The 19,619-nt window shown below is 42.7% G+C and overlaps 2 protein-coding genes across 3 annotated transcripts; one reads left to right on the top strand and one right to left on the bottom strand.

Moving 5' to 3' along the window:
* Positions 1-776: 776 nt before the first annotated feature.
* dennd6b (DENN/MADD domain containing 6B) lies at positions 777-10,601 on the bottom strand. Its single transcript, XM_037121418.1, has 20 exons — positions 10,368-10,601; positions 9,461-9,499; positions 9,307-9,349; positions 9,112-9,221; positions 8,848-8,928; positions 8,256-8,361; positions 8,101-8,180; positions 7,922-7,984; positions 7,394-7,449; positions 6,072-6,194; positions 5,466-5,561; positions 5,287-5,381; positions 5,084-5,149; positions 4,937-5,001; positions 4,764-4,853; positions 4,421-4,474; positions 4,224-4,333; positions 3,991-4,093; positions 3,568-3,642; positions 777-1,614 (listed from the first exon to the last, which is right to left on the bottom strand). The coding sequence occupies exons 1-20, from the start codon at positions 10,512-10,514 to the stop codon at positions 1,492-1,494; spliced, it is 1,725 nt and encodes a 574-aa protein (XP_036977313.1). The 5' UTR covers positions 10,515-10,601; the 3' UTR covers positions 777-1,491.
* A 581-nt stretch (positions 10,602-11,182) lies between these two features.
* Positions 11,183-19,577, top strand: lta4h (leukotriene A4 hydrolase). Of its 2 annotated transcripts, none has more exons than XM_037121415.1 (19): positions 11,183-11,402; positions 12,519-12,649; positions 12,725-12,845; positions 13,757-13,825; positions 14,230-14,334; positions 14,450-14,502; positions 14,585-14,657; positions 14,765-14,905; positions 15,040-15,063; positions 15,191-15,261; positions 15,496-15,607; positions 15,681-15,825; positions 15,904-16,007; positions 17,773-17,843; positions 17,931-17,985; positions 18,059-18,154; positions 18,253-18,335; positions 18,422-18,526; positions 19,218-19,577. In XM_037121415.1, the coding sequence occupies exons 1-19, from the start codon at positions 11,253-11,255 to the stop codon at positions 19,354-19,356; spliced, it is 1,848 nt and encodes a 615-aa protein (XP_036977310.1). In that variant the 5' UTR covers positions 11,183-11,252; the 3' UTR covers positions 19,357-19,577. The 2 variants fall into 2 exon arrangements, with proteins under 2 accessions (XP_036977310.1, XP_036977311.1); XM_037121416.1 differs by having other exon boundaries at positions 11,188-11,290.
* The last annotated feature ends 42 nt before the right edge of the window (positions 19,578-19,619 follow it).

Below are 19,619 nucleotides of genomic sequence, written 5' to 3'. Positions count from 1 at the left end.
GTGAACGAGGTCCAGAGAAAAAGTGAAATAAACCACCTAAAATAAGGCTCACCTTAAAAGATCTAACAGTTCAAGTGTACGTTGCGTAGGGATACGGTGTGAATTTTCCCTATACCACGTACACTTGAACTGTTATAGATTTTTTAAGGTGTGCCTTGTTTTAGGTGGTTTATTTCACTTTTTCTCTGGACTCTGTTCACTGCAGTACAAAGCTGAGCGTCTGAGCTGGAGCGACTCTCTGCTTCTCCAAACTGAGGCTGCGCTGATCGATGATTACGGTAGGAAACAGATCAACTATAAATATGTACTTCATATGACCCCACCTCAAAAAACACAAACTATCCCTTTAACATGAAGGGACCGCTCTCTCCTAATGATGTTTAAATTAATAGAAAAACTGAATGGAGTTTGGTTTGTGTCAGCTGCTCAGAGCTGTGTCTAAGTGTATGAATCTATAAATAATATAAATATTTAACACTGTGAGGAAACATCCAGATCACTCATGTATATTTTTGATTCTCTGTTCAAATAAAAATGTTTTTCCTGCTTAACAAACTCAGTTTGTTCCTTCAGATGTTCACATTTCACAGCGGAGCAGTTTTCACCTCAACGTCAACAGTATTCCTCTTTTTTATGTCGGTTAGCCTTTTTCACCTTCTGTTCGAACTCTGCTGGACAATTTCTTGAAGGAAAACCCTGAAATAAATGAAATGAGTGCATGACATCAGAAGAAATGGTAAAATACAGTTTATAAAATGTAAACGACAGTCACAACATGAACGTGAGTCAGGTTTTATTGTTCAAACTCATTTTTTTAAACAGACAGTTTGGGGGAAAAATAAAAAATAACTACACAATCTTATTAATATAACTTATCATTAATATTGTTAATATTATTAGTGTGGGATACATTCACTGAGTTCAGTCTGTGAGGCAGAAACAATAAAAATCCAACAGAGATATTGTGGCATTTAAACTTCATGATGATGTCATCACTAATAGTGTTATTATTGTTTATATTTATTAAAACATTGGCTATCATATCAAACACTTGAAGCTGAAACTGAGTGGAAAAGTAATTAATCGACAACATACGACAACGTCTCAAGACTGTGAGTGTTTCAGAGAACTGAGTCACAATATTCTGCAAAAAAATGTTTCACAGTTTGAGAATAAAGTTTGGAATGGAGAAAGAATCATAAGAATAAAGCTGTTTATTTTATCTTGGGGGAAGTCGTCCTCATAATGTTTCCTCTTCCTCTTATGACTGAGTTTTTATTTATTTATCATTTAGTGTCAAAACTTCATATAACAGACATCAGCTGGAACCGGAAACACCTCATCACAGGTGAACTGAATCAATCAAAACTGAATCAATCGAAACTGAATGAAGGCGTCAAGATGAACTAATTTTATGGATCATCTGTTGAAGGAGATTTTCTGTTAACACAAGAGGTGTCAGTGTGTATCCAGTGTGTGTCCAGTGTGTATTCAATGTGTATTCAGTACAGTCTGCAGGTCTTCAGGCAGCGAGCTGATGATGGAATTTATGAAAGCATCCAGTTTGTCCAGAACGCCGTCTTTCACCTGCAGCTGCTGCCGTCGAGCTTTAATCTGAACAGTCAGAAACACACTTCCTGTTTTAAACTCACAGGTCGGTCAGGTATTATGAATTTTTAAAATTGACTAATCGATGACAGAATGAGAATGTTAAACCATTAAGACTAATATTTATATATATATATATATATATATATATATATATATATATATATATATATATATATATATATATATATATATATATATATACTAATTGTGCAATTTCTCCCACTTGAAAAGATTAGAGAGGCCTGTAATTGTCAACATGGGTAAACCTCAACCATGAGAGACAGAATGTGGAAAAAAAAAACAGAAAATCACATTGTTTGATTTTTAAAGAATTTATTTGCAAATCATGGTGGAAAATAAGTATTTGGTCAGCTACAAAGAAGCAAGATTTCTGGCTGTCAAAGAGGTCTAACTTCTTCTAATGAGGTCTAACGAGGCTCCACTCGTTACCTGTATTAATGGCACCTGTTTTAACTCATTATCGGTATAAAAGACACCTGTCCACAACCTCAGTCAGTCACACTCCAAACTCCACTATGGCCAAGACCAAAGAGCTGTCGAAGGACACCAGAGACAAAATTGTAGACCTGCACCAGGCTGGGAAGACTGAATCTGCAATAGGTAAAACACTTGGTGTAAAGAAATCAACTGTGGGAGCAATTATTAGAAAATGGAAGACATACAAGACCACTGATAATCTCCCTCGATCTGGGGCTCCATGCAAGATCTCACCCCATGGCGTCAAAATGATAACAAGAACGGTGAGCAAAAATCCCAGAACCACACGGGGGGACCTAGTGAATGACCTACAGAGAGCTGGGACCACAGTAACAAAGGCTACTATCAGTAACACAATGCGCCGCCAGGGACTCAAATCCTGCACTGCCAGACGTGTCCCCCTGCTGAAGCCAGTACACGTCCAGGCCCGTCTGCGGTTCGCTAGAGAGCATTTGGATGATCCAGAAGAGGACTGGGAGGATGTGTTATGGTCAGATGAAACCAAAATAGAACTTTTTGGTAGAAACACAGGTTCTTGTGTTTGGAGGAGAAAGAATACTGAATTGCATCCGAAGAACACCATACCCACTGTGAAGCATGGGGGTGGAAACATCATGCTTTGGGGCTGTTTTTCTGCAAAGGGACCAGGACGACTGATCTGTGTAAAGGAAAGAATGAATGGGGCCATGTATCGAGAGATTTTGAGTGAAAATCTCCTTCCTTCAGCAAGGGCATTGAAGATGAGACGTGGCTGGGTCTTTCAGCATGACAATGATCCCAAACACACAGCCAGGGCAACAAAGGAGTGGCTTCGTAAGAAGCATTTCAAGGTCCTGGAGTGGCCTAGCCAGTCTCCAGATCTCAACCCCATAGAAAATCTGTGGAGGGAGTTGAAAGTCCGTGTTGCCCAACGACAGCCCCAAAACATCACTACTCTAGAGGAGATCTGCATGGAGGAATGGGCCAAAATACCAGCAACAGTGTGTGAAAAGCTTGTGAAGAGTTACAGAAAACGTTTGGCCTCCGTTATTGCCAACAAAGGGTACATAACAAAGTATTGAGATGAACTTTTGGTATTGACCAAATACTTATTTTCCACCATGATTTGCAAATAAATTCTTTAAAAATCAAACAATGTGATTTTCTGTTTTTTGTTTGTTTTTTTCCCCCACATTCTGTCTCTCATGGTTGAGGGTTACCCATGTTGACAATTACAGGCCTCTCTAATCTTTTCAAGTGGGAGAAATTGCACAATTAGTGGTTGACTAAATACTTATTTGCCCCACTGTGTGTGTGTGTGTATTATTTATTTTTATATATATATATATATATATATATATATATATATATAAACACACACACACAGGTGTGTGGTTTTTTTTTTTTTTTTTTTATGTTAGCATCCCTCACCTTACCTCCTGATTTTCACATTTGGGTTTCAGATCCTGATTAACTCACCAGTTTCTCTCTGAGCTTCAGAATAAGGTCGACGATTTCCACCTCAGACTTGTCTTTGGTCCAACCCAGCAGGTCCTTCAGGACATGAGATCATCATCAGGGTTACAGATGTTAAACAGCTGCTCACAGGAGTTTACAGTCTAACCAGGCATGAGACCAGATGGTAATTCAAGTCACTGGTCTCTAGACTGAAATAACTGATTCATGATATTATCCTGATTTTCATAAAAATAATAAATCAAAGTATGTGGAGACTGGACTTTTAGTTGAAGACTGGACTTTTTGTTGGAAACTGGACTTTTAGTTGGAAACTGGACTTTTAGCTGAAGACTGGACTTTTAGCTGAAGACTGGACTTTTAGCTGAAGACTGGACTTTTAGCTGAAGACTGGACTTTGTGACTTTGTTCGATGAAGCTACTCACAGCATCACAGATGACCTCCAGGTGAAGACTCTCCAGTTTCTGAGTCATCTCTTTGTGTCGATGTCGATACCATCCATCAAAATTCTGAGACCTGAAGAACTTCCTGTCAATGGGTCAAAACATGAACATCTGTTAATCTTTGTTGTCTTCAGTAAACAAACGATGGTAAAAGATCTCTAAATTACGACTTCATTTTCAGTGTCTGTTGTCCAGCAGACACCTGAGTGGCTCACCTGTACAGTCCCATCCAATCACCTTTAAGCCCTGAGGTCAGCTGCGGCCCGGTGTGATCCAGAGTCGTCATGAACTCGTCCTGACTGAAGGGTCGAATCTGAGGAGGAGTCTAAACACACAAACACAACCTGTATCAGCAAGGTGTCAAACTGATGACATCACTGTGAGGTCATCACACATCACACACTTGCAGTACCTTCCATGGCGTCACCGATCTCTGCAGAGGCATCAAGCTCGCCATGTACCGCTCCTGACACACAAGACACCAGATTTATGCTCAGTACAACAGGGTCAGATGTCCTGCTCTGTGATTGGATGAATAGAATGAGTCATAATGATGTCATCAAGAGGAATCCTCTAATGATAATAATGAATCTCAACATGTTGTGACATCACTGATGGCTGTAGAGTCACATGACTATCAGTTACATGTCTATAACATGTGATGCATTGCACTGAATAGTTACAGTGAGACAGGAAGTGACATGTGCAGTCACCAGACAGAGTTGTTGTTGTAATGTGATTGGCTGTTTCCTCACCAGTGGGATGATGAAGCTCTGAGTCAGTTCCAACAGGTGCCTCCTCAGGATGGCGCTCTGGACCTCTGACGGTCTCTTCCTCTGGATGCCCTGAGGACAGGTGAGAGTCAGAGTGAGAGGACAGAAGACATGTTTCTATCCTGATGTTCATACCTGAACAGGTGTTTGCTTACCTTCAGTAGGCGTTTGATCAGGATCTTGTCTTTGTGCAGAAATGTCTTGTAGGCGGTGTAGATCCCTGCACACAGGAACTCAACAGTTACCAAAACAAACAGGACTTTATTCTGAAGCACTCCAATGAAGACAGTGAGTCATGTGACCTGGTTTAGTGTCCAGAGTCTTCAGTTTAGACAGCTTCTTCACCTTCACCTGTTTAGGCAAATCACCTGAGAGAGAGAGGCGATTCACTATTACATCATCACTTCATTTAATAATAATAATAATGATAATAATAATAATAATAATAATAATAATAATAATAATAATAATAATAATAATAATAATAATAATAATATTTAGGTACCCGCCATCTTGATTTCTCCCAGTCGGACCACATGAGGCCAGTTCTGAAAAGTCTTAATGAAGAACGGATTGGTGACACCCAGAACCACGTTGGGTCTGCAGACAGGTGAGATGGAAAGATGACAGTTCAGGTGAGTTCAGGTGAGTTCAGGTGTGTGAGTTCAGGTGTGTGTGACTCACGGGGCCTGGGTCCTGGTGGTGTACTCTCTGAACTCGCTGTCGTGGATGGTGAAATAAGGACGAAAGTCGCAGCAGAACTTCAGAGGACTGATGGAGCTGAGAGACAGAGAGAGAGAGAGAGAGAGAGAGAGAGAGAGAGAGAGAGAGAGGACTCTGTTACCATGGCAACAACACAAATACTGCTCTCTGATTGGCTGCCAGGAGCACCAGATCAGCAGGATAAATAATGTGGGTTCTAACTTCAGGAACCAAAATGGCTGAAAGGCGCCAGGTGCCTGTTTTGTCTCATTAGTGATGACAACAGTTGACAGTTTTTTTTCTGTCAACCAGTCTGACAAACTCAAGGACAATGACCAACAGGAGCACAGAGTTCTTCAGCTGTACGTGACCTGACAGAGGAAGATGTGACGGTATCACACATTATTTCCTTCATTATCCGACTTTAATCTTGTATTATGAGAACTGCTGATTAACAGTTATTGATTATCTTCTGATCAATGAGTGACTGCTGAGCTTCTTTTTCTTCTGTCACACAAAAATAAAATCATCGAAATAATCCCGTATTTACAGAATCTCCAACAGAGTTCTGATTGGCTGTTTAGGTACCTGATGAGAGCCAGCACGGTTTCTGAGGAGACGGTAGGAGACGGCGCCATGACGACCAGCGGTTCCCCCAGCAACGTGAGCTCCCAGAGGATGTGCAGGTGGATCAGGACCGACTGGAAACACCTGAGCACAGGTCAGAGGTCACAGGTCACAGGTCAGAGGGAAGAGAAAGTAATAAATACTGTTCACAAACATGATTCAGTTAATCCTTAATAAATCCTGTTCAGCATAAACTCAGTTTAGTTTATTCTTGTTTATGAACATAATCAATTAGAGATGTTCCGATACAGAGTGCCAATCCGATACCAGTGTGTGTTCTGTAACAGCTGTAGATTCTACTAAACCTGATCGTTGTTTGTTCTGATCCAGGGAATGACGACACAAAACATTCTTCAATTAATGTTGAGTTGGTCAGAACTGGATAAGCCCAAATGAAGAAATCCAGGAATAAATAACAATTTCTTTTAAAACTGGTAAAGTGCAGCCACTTTTTTAATGGAACAGTTGAAAACAGTGTTGCAACAGTTGCAACTTAAATAAATCTAGAAATAAAAAATTCCCTTAAAACGTACTCACAGCAGTGGACCCAGTGTGCTGACCTAGTGTGCCGGCCCAGCAAAGACAAGCTGGAGGTCCAGAGGTCAGTAGTAAAGCTGATCGCCTGCTCGTCTTTCAGCCTTCATGAAATGTTCCCTCACCGTTTCATAAAGTTTGGGGGCGCAGTTTTGTCGTGGTTTATCAAAGTGATGCGTCTTAAGACAGTTTATAACCTCTGAACTGCAGCCTGACTTATTGAACCTGTGGCTTTTTTTACTGGTGGAGTTACTGACAGTATTATTATAATATAATATGTATTATAATATTGCTCAATAGCTGAAATGTTCTGTCGCATGAAATCAAAGTCTTCTTCTTCACTGCTCTAAAAACAGTAGCTGCCCGGGGCAGAACAGAACAACTTCTTGTGTTGCTTCTATCTCATCGAAGAATAATTGATCTCTAGTGTGTAACGTTAAGCAGAGCTAACAGAGCTAACAGAGCAACCTGGGACATAGCAGGATCCCATTTTCTAACCCTAACCCTAATTTCGGATCGGTGCATAGACTCTCGTACTTGCCGATACCGATACTGATATCTGCAGCATTTCCTGATACTGGTATCAGAATCAGAACAACTCTATAATTAATGATTTCCATTTTTCCACAGGGTTAGGGTTAGGGTTAGACATAATTAATAAACATAACATAAACATTTTTCTTAATTCAACTGCTTGTTGGGTAGTTGTCATGTTTCATATGAGAAGTGAATAAATGATAGTAAATTACTTGAAGAGGTCCAGCTCGTGGATGGTGGGCAGCACCGTCGGAGTTGGCAGGAGGTCCTAAGGAGATCAAATAAAACTTTATTGTTCTTTGACACTCACACTAAGTCCAGCTGCCCTGTACCATGCCGAAGCATGACTGTCCCTCCTCACCCGCTGGCCGCCACCGGGCCTGAGCAGGGCTACCTCTGGTACATACATCATCATGTCTTAGTGCATCACAGCACAAAGAAGATCACGGAGAAGTTGACTTTACTGACTTTTTTGTGGTCGAGGAGATAATTTTGGTTGTAGTCAGCCTCTCACACTCGTGGATTTCTTGATTATGCAAGGCGGCTTGAAACATATGATTATACGTATATGATTATATGTCCACGTTGTGACCCATGTCTGGGCTTGAGCACGAGGAACCATAGCGTGCGGAAGCACATCTCTTCCAACCAGCAAGGGCCAAGGAAGTGTACAGTACTTCAGTAAGGTACAGACCACCTGGTGTGAGTATGTCCTCAGTGTGTCATTTCCTGTTTCTCACCTGTGTGGTCGTCTCTCTGACTGGACTTCCTCCTGGTTTGTCTGTTTTTGAAGGAATCCGCACCTGTAAAATAACAATAATCAAAAACAAACAGAATTTTTTTTCTCTTAAGGTTACAATTAATTTCAAGTTCTCACATAAATATCGTCTGTGATCAACCATGGCTCTTTACTTCTCACCTGTAAAACCACGCCCATCACCGGCAGGTTCAGGGTCAGTCCAGGTACAGGTGAAGGCCACTGATCGATCTCGTTACACACTGTGAGACATCATTATTATTATTATTATTTTAATATGATCCATCCATGTTATGATGAAAGCATGACATTGTCACCTGCTTCCAGACAGGGCTGGAGCTTCTCGAAAAACTCAGGAGCAATGATCTGCAGCAGCGAGTGGAACAGGTGAGTGTACGGCAACCTGGAGACCAGCACCAGAGACTGGAACACAGAGTCACAGTGAGCGGTCACACTGTCAACATCATGAACTGTGTACAGCTGTGAGCAGGTGTGAACAGGTATGGGCAGGTGTGAACAGGTGTGAACAGGTGTGAGTTGGTGTGAACAGGTATGGGCAGGTGTGAACAGGTGTGAGTTGGTGTGAACAGGTATGGGCAGGTGTGAACAGGTATGGGCAGGTGTGAACAGGTGTGAACAGGTGTGAGTTGGTGTGAACAGGTATGGGCAGGTGTGAACAGGTGTGAGTTGGTGTGAACAGGTATGGGCAGGTGTGAACAGGTGTGAGTTGGTGTGAACAGTTATTGGCAGGTGTGAACAGGTATGGCCAGGTGAGAACAGGTATGGGCAGGTGTGAACAGTTATTGGCAGGTGTGAACAGGTATGGCCAGGTGAGAACAGGTATGGGCAGGTGTGAACAGTTATTGGCAGGTGTGAACAGGTATGGCCAGGTGAGAACAGGCCTCTGACCTTCTGGAAGTATCCTCTCTTCACGGAGATATCCTTCACTTGTCTAAAATAGACGTAACCAAAGAAATGGGACACTTCAGTCTGTAGAGACAAGAGACACATTATGACATCATCAACAGATGTGTGACATCATCAAGAGATCCTGTAGAAGAATGAATCCTGTGACCTCTGACAGGAAATTACTCGTTTGAAGATCCACTATAAAATTATCAGACATCCTTCTGCAGACTGACTGATCAATAAGAGATCAATAAGTGTCCTCACCTGCAGGGTGACGGGGGCGTCCCTGTTGTAAACGTCCTCTCTGAACCTGGATGCTCTGCGACCCACTGACTGCCGCAACCTGAAGCTGAACTGAGTGTCCCCGAGGCATCCTGGGAAATGTAGTAGCACATGTGATCTCTTACCCCGAACCTCTCTCATTACACAGCACACCATCATTCACACAGGTGAGTTTACCTGAGTAGGAGTCAGGGAAGGACAGGTAGCAGATGCTGGTTTTCTGACAACAAAACAAAGAAACAAGATAAATAAATCAATAATCAACAGACTGATTAATTATTTACAAAGTGAACACAGAGACAATGTAGACATTAGTCTGATCATTAATTACCTCCTTCTCAGTGAGCTTTACATCCTGAGGATACACCAGCTGGAAATGGCAGAAACAGAAACAACTCACACCAAATTCCATTCAGAATTCTTCTAATTTAATGCATTTCTGCCTTGGTCCCTTCCACTGAGAATATTCTAACATATTCTGACAGATGAAGCAGGAGAGGGTTAAAGAACTCAGTGAAGTTCAGAAGTGCTGCTAAATCATCCTAACAAACAGCGAATCTGACAAATTGGAAGGTAAAATCTAAATCTAGTCGTTTTTTTTAAATGTAGTTTGGTACAAGTGTGACCTGCAGAATGAGGACCCGCAGACTCAGAGGAATTAACGAGCACTGAGTTTTGCTACATATCTAATAATATGACTGCCTATGAAGAAAACATGTACAAACCAAATTCCATTCCAATTCCTGCAAATTTAACACGAATCTGCCTTTAACCAAGTTTTGAAAGGTCGCTTTATACTTTCTACGAATCCTTAGATTGTAAGGTCCACTTCGGTTCACAGATCATTGTTACAACATCAGTCACTAACAAAATCTACATGCATTTAGTGGGCACAATAATCTGATGAGTGACAAGAGATTTAAAGATTTTGTTTCATTTCTTAATCATAAATATTTGGCAGATGACATGCATGCCGAATTCATCAATAAACTCTGATCACGTTGGCAGTATATAAATCATTACTTCAGACAGTCTGCAGTTGCCGACAAAGACGGAACTTATGAAAAAAGTGTTTTTTTGTCCGGTGTCTGGTTCACCTGTCACCGGCACCGCAGAGTACCGCCCCGCCTCTGATGGGCTCCATGGTCCCTCGGACCCCTGAACACGTTCTTCGTTTCATCTCATCTGCCACAATGATGACAAACGATGCTAGCCATGCTAAGCTAACAGATCTGTACCTCTATGGCTTGTCCGAGCTCCAGGTCGAAGGTAACGACACACACACACTCCAGCCAGGAGGAGAACCGGGCCCACGGACACCGGCTGACCCCGCCGTCCGCCGCCTCCTCATGTCGAGGAGAACCGGTGCCATCAAACGGGTTCATCACGACCGGATGAGAGCTCCGAAACCTCCGTCCTCCATCCTCCGTCCCTCCATCACAATAACGTTACCGACACCGAGCGAGCGGAAGCTGAGAGGCCGCTGGAGGCCCCTGCTGGACCCCAGCGGTACTGATCCTAGCGGTACTGACACCACAGACACACATCAATTATTATTATTTTTAATTTTATTTTATGTTATCATTTTATCTCTCTCAAACACGATATAAAACTGTCGCATGTGCATCAGGACACAATCATGTTGTTCTTCATTAAAGCAGCACGATCGTGTTCTGACAGCAGTTTGAGTCTGTTTCCCTCCAGAACAAATAATCAATGATATTTATGCTTCATGAGGACAAACACTTTAAATCAGCTGCTTCAGTTTTATCGTCGTTTAGAAACATGTGAGCTAGCAGATACACATTTTACTGGTGATCAGTTTCCAAAAAGACTTCAGTAAGTTTCAGACATTTAATCTTAAAAAGAAAAACAGAACACACAACAAAACATACTTCAATAAAATGCGACATCCACGTCATCGTCAGTTAAATATAATAATTTTATCTGATTTTAAAGATAAAGGTTTCAAAATAAAAGCATTTACGTGGAAGCGCTTGTGTTGAGTTACCGTTTATTCTGAAAAGCTCGCTGCCGGATGTGTGAAGGGCTCGTTCCGGTAGTTAACCGGGTGTCAGTCCGACGGTGCGTTCAGTCTCTCCGCTATTACCGGACAGATCATCATGTCGTCTGACCCGTGCTCCTTCTCCTCCTTCACCAGGTGCGTCACCAAACACCTGAATCTGTCTCTGCACGTGGACTTCGACAGACACGTCATCAGAGCCAAGGTGGCGCTGACCGTGGAGGCTCTGGAGGACCGTTTCTCTGCCTTGGTAACGTTAACGGAACCCGGTGCTGCCCGGTATCGCTGCATGTTAGCCTCAGAGCTAACGGCTCGTTCATTCAAAACGAGTCTTCTGATTTCACACCGTGTTTGTGGTCCGTGAAGGGGTCATTTATTCAGTCTTCGAGAATTTAAATGAAGTCTGGTTTCTATTAAAACTGCTTGACAGTAAATGTGTGTGATCACTGATCATTGATCACTGATCACTGATGTCAACTGCTGCTACACCGTCAACAGAATCTGCTCGTCAAAATGTGAAATTCTCAAGAAATCTGTTATTTGATTCATCACAAATTAAACTATTTCAAACAGTCTTCGACTTCGATGACGTCTATACATTTTTTTTAGGATTTGAAATTTAAAAATGGAATTTGGCATGAGACTCTTTAAATTCATTTATTTGAGCAAAACCAGACTTGGTAATAATTACCGAACTTAATACTGATTGATCAGTCATTTAATTGCCCCCTGGGGACAAATACGTTTTATTTATTTAACTGAACATTAATATCCTATTTATTTGTGGAATAAATGTTTTTTGAGGTATTCTCTACATGTAATTACATATTTGTATGCAAGGAAAATTTACATTGACATTTTTTAGAATTTTTTAGGTGTTTGGTGTGAAACAGTTTAGAGTCAGGCTGAAGTTATTGGGTCTGTGTGATCTGGACTTTGATCTTAAGGCTAGAATCCACAGAACAGGTGTGTTCACCTGAGCTCGGACTTTCACTTTGAAGTTTAATAACTAAACTCCATGTCAGAATGACCAAATCTACAGAAACCAGGCAGTTTATAGTAATTCTGTTGAATGTAAATGTTAGATATAAAGTTAATAAAATCTTTTAGATGTATTTTGTCAGATGTGATATATAAATGTGTGTGTTTTTGAATGGAGTCTGGTGTGACGTAGTTGAGCTTTAAGACATGGTGAACTTGTTGTGTTATGTTGGACTCTGAACTGAAGGCTGACTTGTCACTACAGGTGTATAGCCTGAGGCCAGAGAGGTGTCTGAGTGTTTATCAGCAGGTATCTCTCTGCCCCTGAATGCTGACGTTAATCTCAGAACCTCATTAATAAAAACGTCCTTTTTATCTGCTGCAGACTTTGGACAGCAGAGACCTGAAGATCCTCTCAGTCAGCGCTAATGGACAAGCAACGCGATTTACGATGGGCCCAAAACACAGCTTCAAGGGGACGCCACTGGAGATCACGCTGCCCTTTGACCTCTCCAGGTAACTTCTTCTTCTCTCTCCTCATGTAATGTCCTTTCAAAATAAAATGCAGTTAATGTGTTGTTGTTCAATCAGAGGGCAGCACGTGATCGTGGAGGTGACCTATGAGACGTCTCCATCGGCGTCAGCTCTGCAGTGGCTCACACCTGAACAGACTGCTGGGAAGAAACAGCCGTACCTGTTCAGCCAGTGTCAGGTGGGTCAGGTCTTTTTTTAACAACACTTGCCACATTCACACACTGGTGGCAGAGGCGGGCATGCAAGGCGCCAACTGCTCATCAGGAGCAAGTTGGGGTTCAGTAATCTTGCTCAAAGACACTTCAACATTCCTGGTGGGAGCTGGGACTCGACCCGGCAACCTCCCAATTACTAGACAACCTGCTCTCCCTCGTGAGTTACAGGTGAGGTTGTTTCCAAAACGCTGCTAGTAGACAGTTGTGTTGTAAGTGTGAAGTAATCATGTGTAATTTAAAGGTTTTAACAGAAGTGAAAGTTTCTTCATCACAACCGTCTGACAGGCGACATAAAGCCTCAGTTCTCTTTTCAAACAGCATCTTTGTTCCTGTTTTTTTTATCTCAGTCAGTTTGGTCAATGGCCGTTTATCTGGGTTAGGGTTAACCCTGACAGGAAGTACTGAAGCGGTTCCTGTGTAAAAGTAAATAAAACCAGTCATGAACAAGCAGACTATACTGACCATGTTCTGAAGGGTTCTGAGCCCGTGTAGAAATCAGCCATGTTTTTGAACCTCCAGTTGTGATACTATCTACCTGTTCACCTGAGCAATGATCCCAACAGGTGTTGTTTCACGTTTTTTTTTTTTTTTGTGCTTCTGTAATGTGTTTGAAACATTTTACTGCCATCAAATTCACAAAAAGGAGATATTTAGAAGATCAATGAAACATGAAATATATTTTCTTTGTACTGTTTAACACTGAGTAAGAATTTGTATCACTGTGACGTTTACATTGACATTAAATAATTAAACTAAAACTACACGTAGATCAAGATGTCAAAACAAATTCAGTCAGTTGAAAGTTTTAAAAAACATTTTCACTTTTCCAAGCATCTAGAATAAAAACACTCTTTCCCTGTGTGTTGTCTTACAGGCTCATCACTGCAGGAGTATGGTTCCCTGTCAGGACAGTCCATCAGTCAAACACACCTACTATGCCCAGGTAACGCACACACCCCCACACACACAACCTAGCGTATACTGGACTGCCTGCGTAATGTCGATCTACAGGTGAGGCAAGGTCACTTCCTGTCTCCACTCTGGCTGGTTGGCGTGTTTCTGGAAGATGGATTGAACAACCAGCTTTATGTTCTGGGTGTAAACATCAGTAAAAGATTCTAAATAAAGGAGCCTGTTTGTCAGTGTTCATACAAACTGGACTCCCAGATGAACCTGTTGCACCACTCATCCTAAAACTGGGTCTTAACTTAGCTAATAACTGGTGAGCCAGCCAGGAGCCCCATATGTGTGAATGCCTTTCCATGTGGTTTTTCAAGTTTTGTGGCTGACATAGAAATACTGATCCTACTAGTCAATACCGCACCTTACCTGTGTTTGGTCTCTCAGGTGTCTGTACCCAAAGACCTGGTGGCTGTGATGAGTGCAGTGAGAGATGGACAGGAAGTTGATCCTCAGGACAACAACAGGGTCGTCTACAGATTCAGACAGCCGGTCAGTCTGCCCTTCTTCTCTGTCTGCTGATGATCGCTCGTGTTGTTATAAATCACCACAGCTGATCTGTGTACAGTAATATGCCGTCAGGTTGACCTTTGACCTTTGTCCTCAGGTGCCCATGCCTTCTTACCTGATCGCCATTGTGGTTGGAGCTCTGGAAAGCAGGTACTCTGTCTACCTATTCACTGATGTCATCTTGTCACCTGCAGCAGGTAAACAGTGTTTCTGTGCTCTGATTGGATAACAGAGAGATCGGGCCGAGGTCCAGAGTCTGGTCTGAGAGAGAGTTTGTGGACAAAGCAGCGTTTGAGTTCTCTGAGGTGAGTCACAGTAGCTACTGTCACACATACGCACACACAGGTACTGTACACACACACACACACACACACACACACACACACACGTCTGTAAATGTGTGTGTTCTCAGACGGAGACCATGTTGAAGACAGCAGAGGACCTGGCAGGACCATATGTTTGGGGTCAGTACGACATCCTGGTTCTTCCTCCTTCGTTCCCCTATGGAGGGATGGAGAACCCGTGTCTGACCTTCGCCACACCAACACTGCTGGTACACACACATATATATTAACACACATATATTTATTATAGTGATGGTGATGATGATTAAAAGATTATTACTTGTTTTAGAAATGGCTTCATATGACTGTTAATCAGCTGTTAATTGTGTCTGTGTCTTTACAGGCAGGAGACAAATCTCTGTCCAATGTGAGTTCAAACGCTTTAACAACGGTTGCTGTCCATGTTCATATACGTTTAATGTGATCAAAATGTTTAATATGATCATAGATGTTTAATGTGATCATAAATGTTCCTGTGCTGTTGTCCCTGTCAGGTGATCGCTCACGAGATCTCCCACAGCTGGACCGGTAATCTGGTGACCAATAAGACATGGGAACACTTCTGGTAAACTAACGCACTGAACGGGTTGTTTAATAAAAACATTGGTTATTAAACACTGAATCAAACGAATCAGAAGGAAAACAAAGAAACTAATTTTAAATGAATTCAGAAATTTGACCTCTAAAGATGAAGTGTGAAACTAAAGATGGACTTTTTGATGTCTCTTCGATAATAACCAGAGTTTTACTTTAAAAAGAAGAAAACTTGACTGCAGCTACTTCCTGTCTTCATCCTCAGGTTGAACGAGGGTCACACAGTCTACCTGGAGAGGATGATTGGCAGGTGCATGGAAAGTGAGCAGTTCAGACAGTTTAAAGCCATGGGAGGCTGGAAGGACCTGCAGGACTCGGTGAGAACCTGACCCTGCACCTGAAACAGTGTGTTTCTTCTGCTGTTTCTCACCTGTCTGTGTCGTCACTCAGGTGAACACCTTTGGAGCCAACAACCCTCTGACTAACCTGGTCCCCAGCCTGCAGGAAGTCGACCCGGACGACGCCTTCTCCTCTGTGCCCTATGAGAAAGGCTTTGCTCTGCTGTACCATTTGGAGGAGCTGATGGGAGGGCCAGGTAATACATGGACGCACCTGGACACATCACACACTGTCTGAACCTCAAACTCTTTATTTACTTGTTTGTCTTCTTCAGAGGTGTTCATGGGTTTTGTGAAGTCGTACATCCAGTTGTTTGCCTACAGCAGCGTTACTACAGACGAGTGGAAGAACTACCTGTTCACCTACTTTAAAGACAAGGTGAGAAACACCTGGATGCTCAGGTGAGTCTAAACTACAGCAAAAACTATGGCGAGCACATTCAGACATTATTTCAGTTCAGACATCAGTGTTTGATGGGAATTCTGCAGATTTTCAGGGACTATATCAAGCATGGGGCTTTTCTGCTTTGTAACTAGTGCGGGTGCTTGAATGAGCGCAGAGCATCCAGGTACTGTGGTTAGTGTGGGGCTTTAGGTACAGTAACAAATGCGGGGTGTTTGGGAACTTAAATGGGCCCAGGGGGTTCAGGTACTTGAACACAGACATGTCAAACTCAAGGCCCGTGGACCACATCCAGCCCATGGTCCAATTATATCTGGCCTGCGATGCAATATCATATGTGCATCATCTCTGGCCTACCGGTATATAAGACACACACCATTGACACTACAAGTCCCAGAATGCACTGCAACAGCAAGCATTCCCAGACTGGGAATTGTCCCTCTGAGGTCAGAGGTTGACTGTGCTCACCACTTTTAAATGCATTTAAACAAATGTCCCAAAAGTAAACAGAGTATCTGTGCACAGACAGTAGCAGTAAACCAGTTTGCCTTGTTTGTGGGGTTGGTGTAATTAAATCACCGCCAATTTCAGTCTTTTCTTTAAGAAGCAGATTCTGAACACGACACTGTGCCGTATGGCACAGAGGTGCACGAGGAAATCTGCTAGTTTCTGGAGAGAAGGGAAAGACATCACAGAGCTCCGGGACGAAAAGTGAGACGTTATCTGGCATTTTTATGCAACATAACGGCACATATCACTGTGCTGCACCTTCAGCTGCATGGATGAGGACATGTGATCAGACATGTATGATGCAGCGATGATGCTCCCCTGTGGGAGACTCAGACACAGCAAGGAAACTTCAGTTGCTTTTCGTGTTGCCAAACACTGATACAACGTGTTCCACTGCTCTCCTGCCAGCGCAGTACGCTGATGAAGTGGGCGCATTTGGCACAGAGTTCACACAGCAATTTTCCAACTGTGCAGCTCAGAAATTTAAAATTGAGATGTTCAGCAATCCAAAGAGCACCTGTAAACCTCCCAAACGGAGCTGATAGACCTCCAGTGTAATAATACGGTCGAGGCAGAGTACAACTCTGTGAGTGCTGCAGTTTCTAAGCTTCAGCCCATCAACTGTGGCTCAACTCCATCTACATGCTGCTCAAATGCTCTGCATGTTTGGAAGCACTAACGTTTGTCAGCAGCTTTTCTCTGTGATGAAGATGAACAAAAACCCACAAAGGAGTCGTCTCACTGATGCACCCTCACTCCATCTTGAGGGTTTCCACAGCACAAAACACCAAACACTGATGAACTGGCAGCTAAGAAAAGGTGCCGAGCATCCGGCTGCAGCACATAAACATGTTTTCCTTCTGCACTTGCATCTAATTAAATGGCCTATTTATCCTTTTTAAAAACTGTTGACTCTGTTCGGCCCTCTTGAGTCTGACACTCCTGCTCTAACGAGTGTGGAACATCAGGTACTCACCCTAACTGTAGGGTGTAAAGTACTTCAACAACTGCAGGTCATCGGAGAAAAAGTGATAGCAGGGTCTTCAGGTACTTAAACAAGTTTTGGGCATTCAGATCCCTGATGGGCGCTCAGGTCCTTGGTGGGCGTGAGGTGCTCAGTATCGTACATAAGTGCAGGTGGTGACACTTGCTGGTTTTATCCTCTGAGTCATTCCAGGTCTTCATGTTCCGCAGCAGGTTTGTAGGTGACTCAAGTGTTTGTGTCTCTCAGGTGGACGTCCTGAACAAGGTGGACTGGAATGCCTGGATGTTCACACCCGGGATGCCTCCAGTCAAACCTCAGTGAGTGGATCCTGTCAGACCTCCATCAGGTCTACCTGTCCCCATTTACACCTGTTAGTCTGATGATGTTTCATCATTGTGTTTCAGGTACGACACCACGATGGCTGACGCCTGTATCGCCCTGAGCCAGAGGTGGATCAAGGTAAGACCTGGACCTAACATAGACTGATTGTTATTATGTTCAGTGTCCAACTTCCATCTTCTGACCCCTTCAGGCAAAAGATCAGGACCTGAGCAGCTTTAAACAGTCAGACCTGAAGACACTGTCGTCCCACCAGGTGATCGAGTTCCTGTCCCTCCTGCTTCATGAGGTAACCTATTTCAGTCCACCACAGTCTGCTTAGGTTCACCCCAGTCCACTTCAGTCCACCACAGTCTGCTTCACTAACACTAACTCGTGTTCCTTCAGGCTGCCCTTCCTCTGACTCACGTGAAGAAGATGCAAGAAGTTTATGATCTCAACACCTGTATGAACTCAGAGATCCGCTTCAGGTGAGAGTCCCACTTCATGTCCTTCATTTTAAGCTCCTCCACCTCCTCCTCTCTGGAAGCGTCCTGATTGGCTGTTCCCCCTCCAGGTGGCTGAGGCTGTGTGTGCGATCCAAGTGGGAGGAGGCCGTTCCCATAGCTCTGAAGATGGCTACTGAGCAGGGCCGGATGAAATTTACCAGACCACTCTTCAGGTTTACAGAGCACAGAACACTTCTCTCATCACCACTTCATCTCACTTTAATTCATGTCATCACCACTTCATCTCACTTTACTTTCACTTCATCTCAGTTTAATTCACTTAATCACCACTTCATCTCACTTTACTTTTACTTCATCCCCACTTCATCTCACTTTAATTCACTTCATCACCACTTCATCTCACTTTACTTTCACTTCATCACCACTTCATCTCACTTTAATTCACTTCATCACCACTTAATCTCACTTTACTTTCACTTCAACCCCACTTCATCTCACTTTAATTCACTTCATCACCATTTTGTCTCACTTTAATTCACTTCATCACCACTTCATCTCACTTTACTTTCACTTCATCACCATTTCGTCTCACTTTAATTCACCTCATTCCCACTTTGTCTCACTTTACTTTCACTTAATCACCACTTCATCTCACTTTACTTTCACTTCATCACCACTTCATCTCACTTTACTTTCACTTCATCCCCACTTCATCTCACTTTACTTTCACTTCATCACCACTTCATCTCACTTTACTTTCACTTCATCACCACTTAATCTCAGTTTAATTCACTTCATCACCACTTCATCTCACTTTACTTTCACTTCATCCCCACTTCATCTCACTTTACCTCAGTTCATCAGCAGGTTGCTTCATTGTGTTCCCTCTGTTTATGTCTTCAGGGAGGTGTTTCTCTTCGAAAAGTATCGTGAAGAAGCTGTTTCTGTGTTTCTGGCTCATCGAGCAGCGATGCACCCGGTCACCTCCGGACTGGTCAGCAAGGACCTGAAGGTGGAAGCCAGCACCGCCTCCGGTCCTTGAACATCAGAAACCAGTCTGTAACACCAGAAACATCAGTTATCAGCCTGTAAAGCAGTCTGTCACCAGTAATGATCCACACAGTAACAGTGTAATCACACTTTTTCTTCTTCAGTTTGAATCAATAATCAGATTGTTGGTCAAATCTTTTGTTTCTGTTTGAATGTTTGATCTCAGGGCAGAAAAAATTATTTCATACATAAATAAAATGTGTCTGAAATAAACTCTGCTGCTGTTCTTTATTTTATAATCTCACCTGTTAGCGA

The sequence above is a fragment of the Acanthopagrus latus genome, chromosome 14, assembly GCF_904848185.1.
Source record: "Acanthopagrus latus isolate v.2019 chromosome 14, fAcaLat1.1, whole genome shotgun sequence".
NCBI lineage: Eukaryota > Metazoa > Chordata > Actinopteri > Spariformes > Sparidae > Acanthopagrus > Acanthopagrus latus.
The sequence above is the reverse complement of the archived record's forward strand: the minus strand, read 5'-3'. Positions and strand labels throughout refer to the sequence as shown.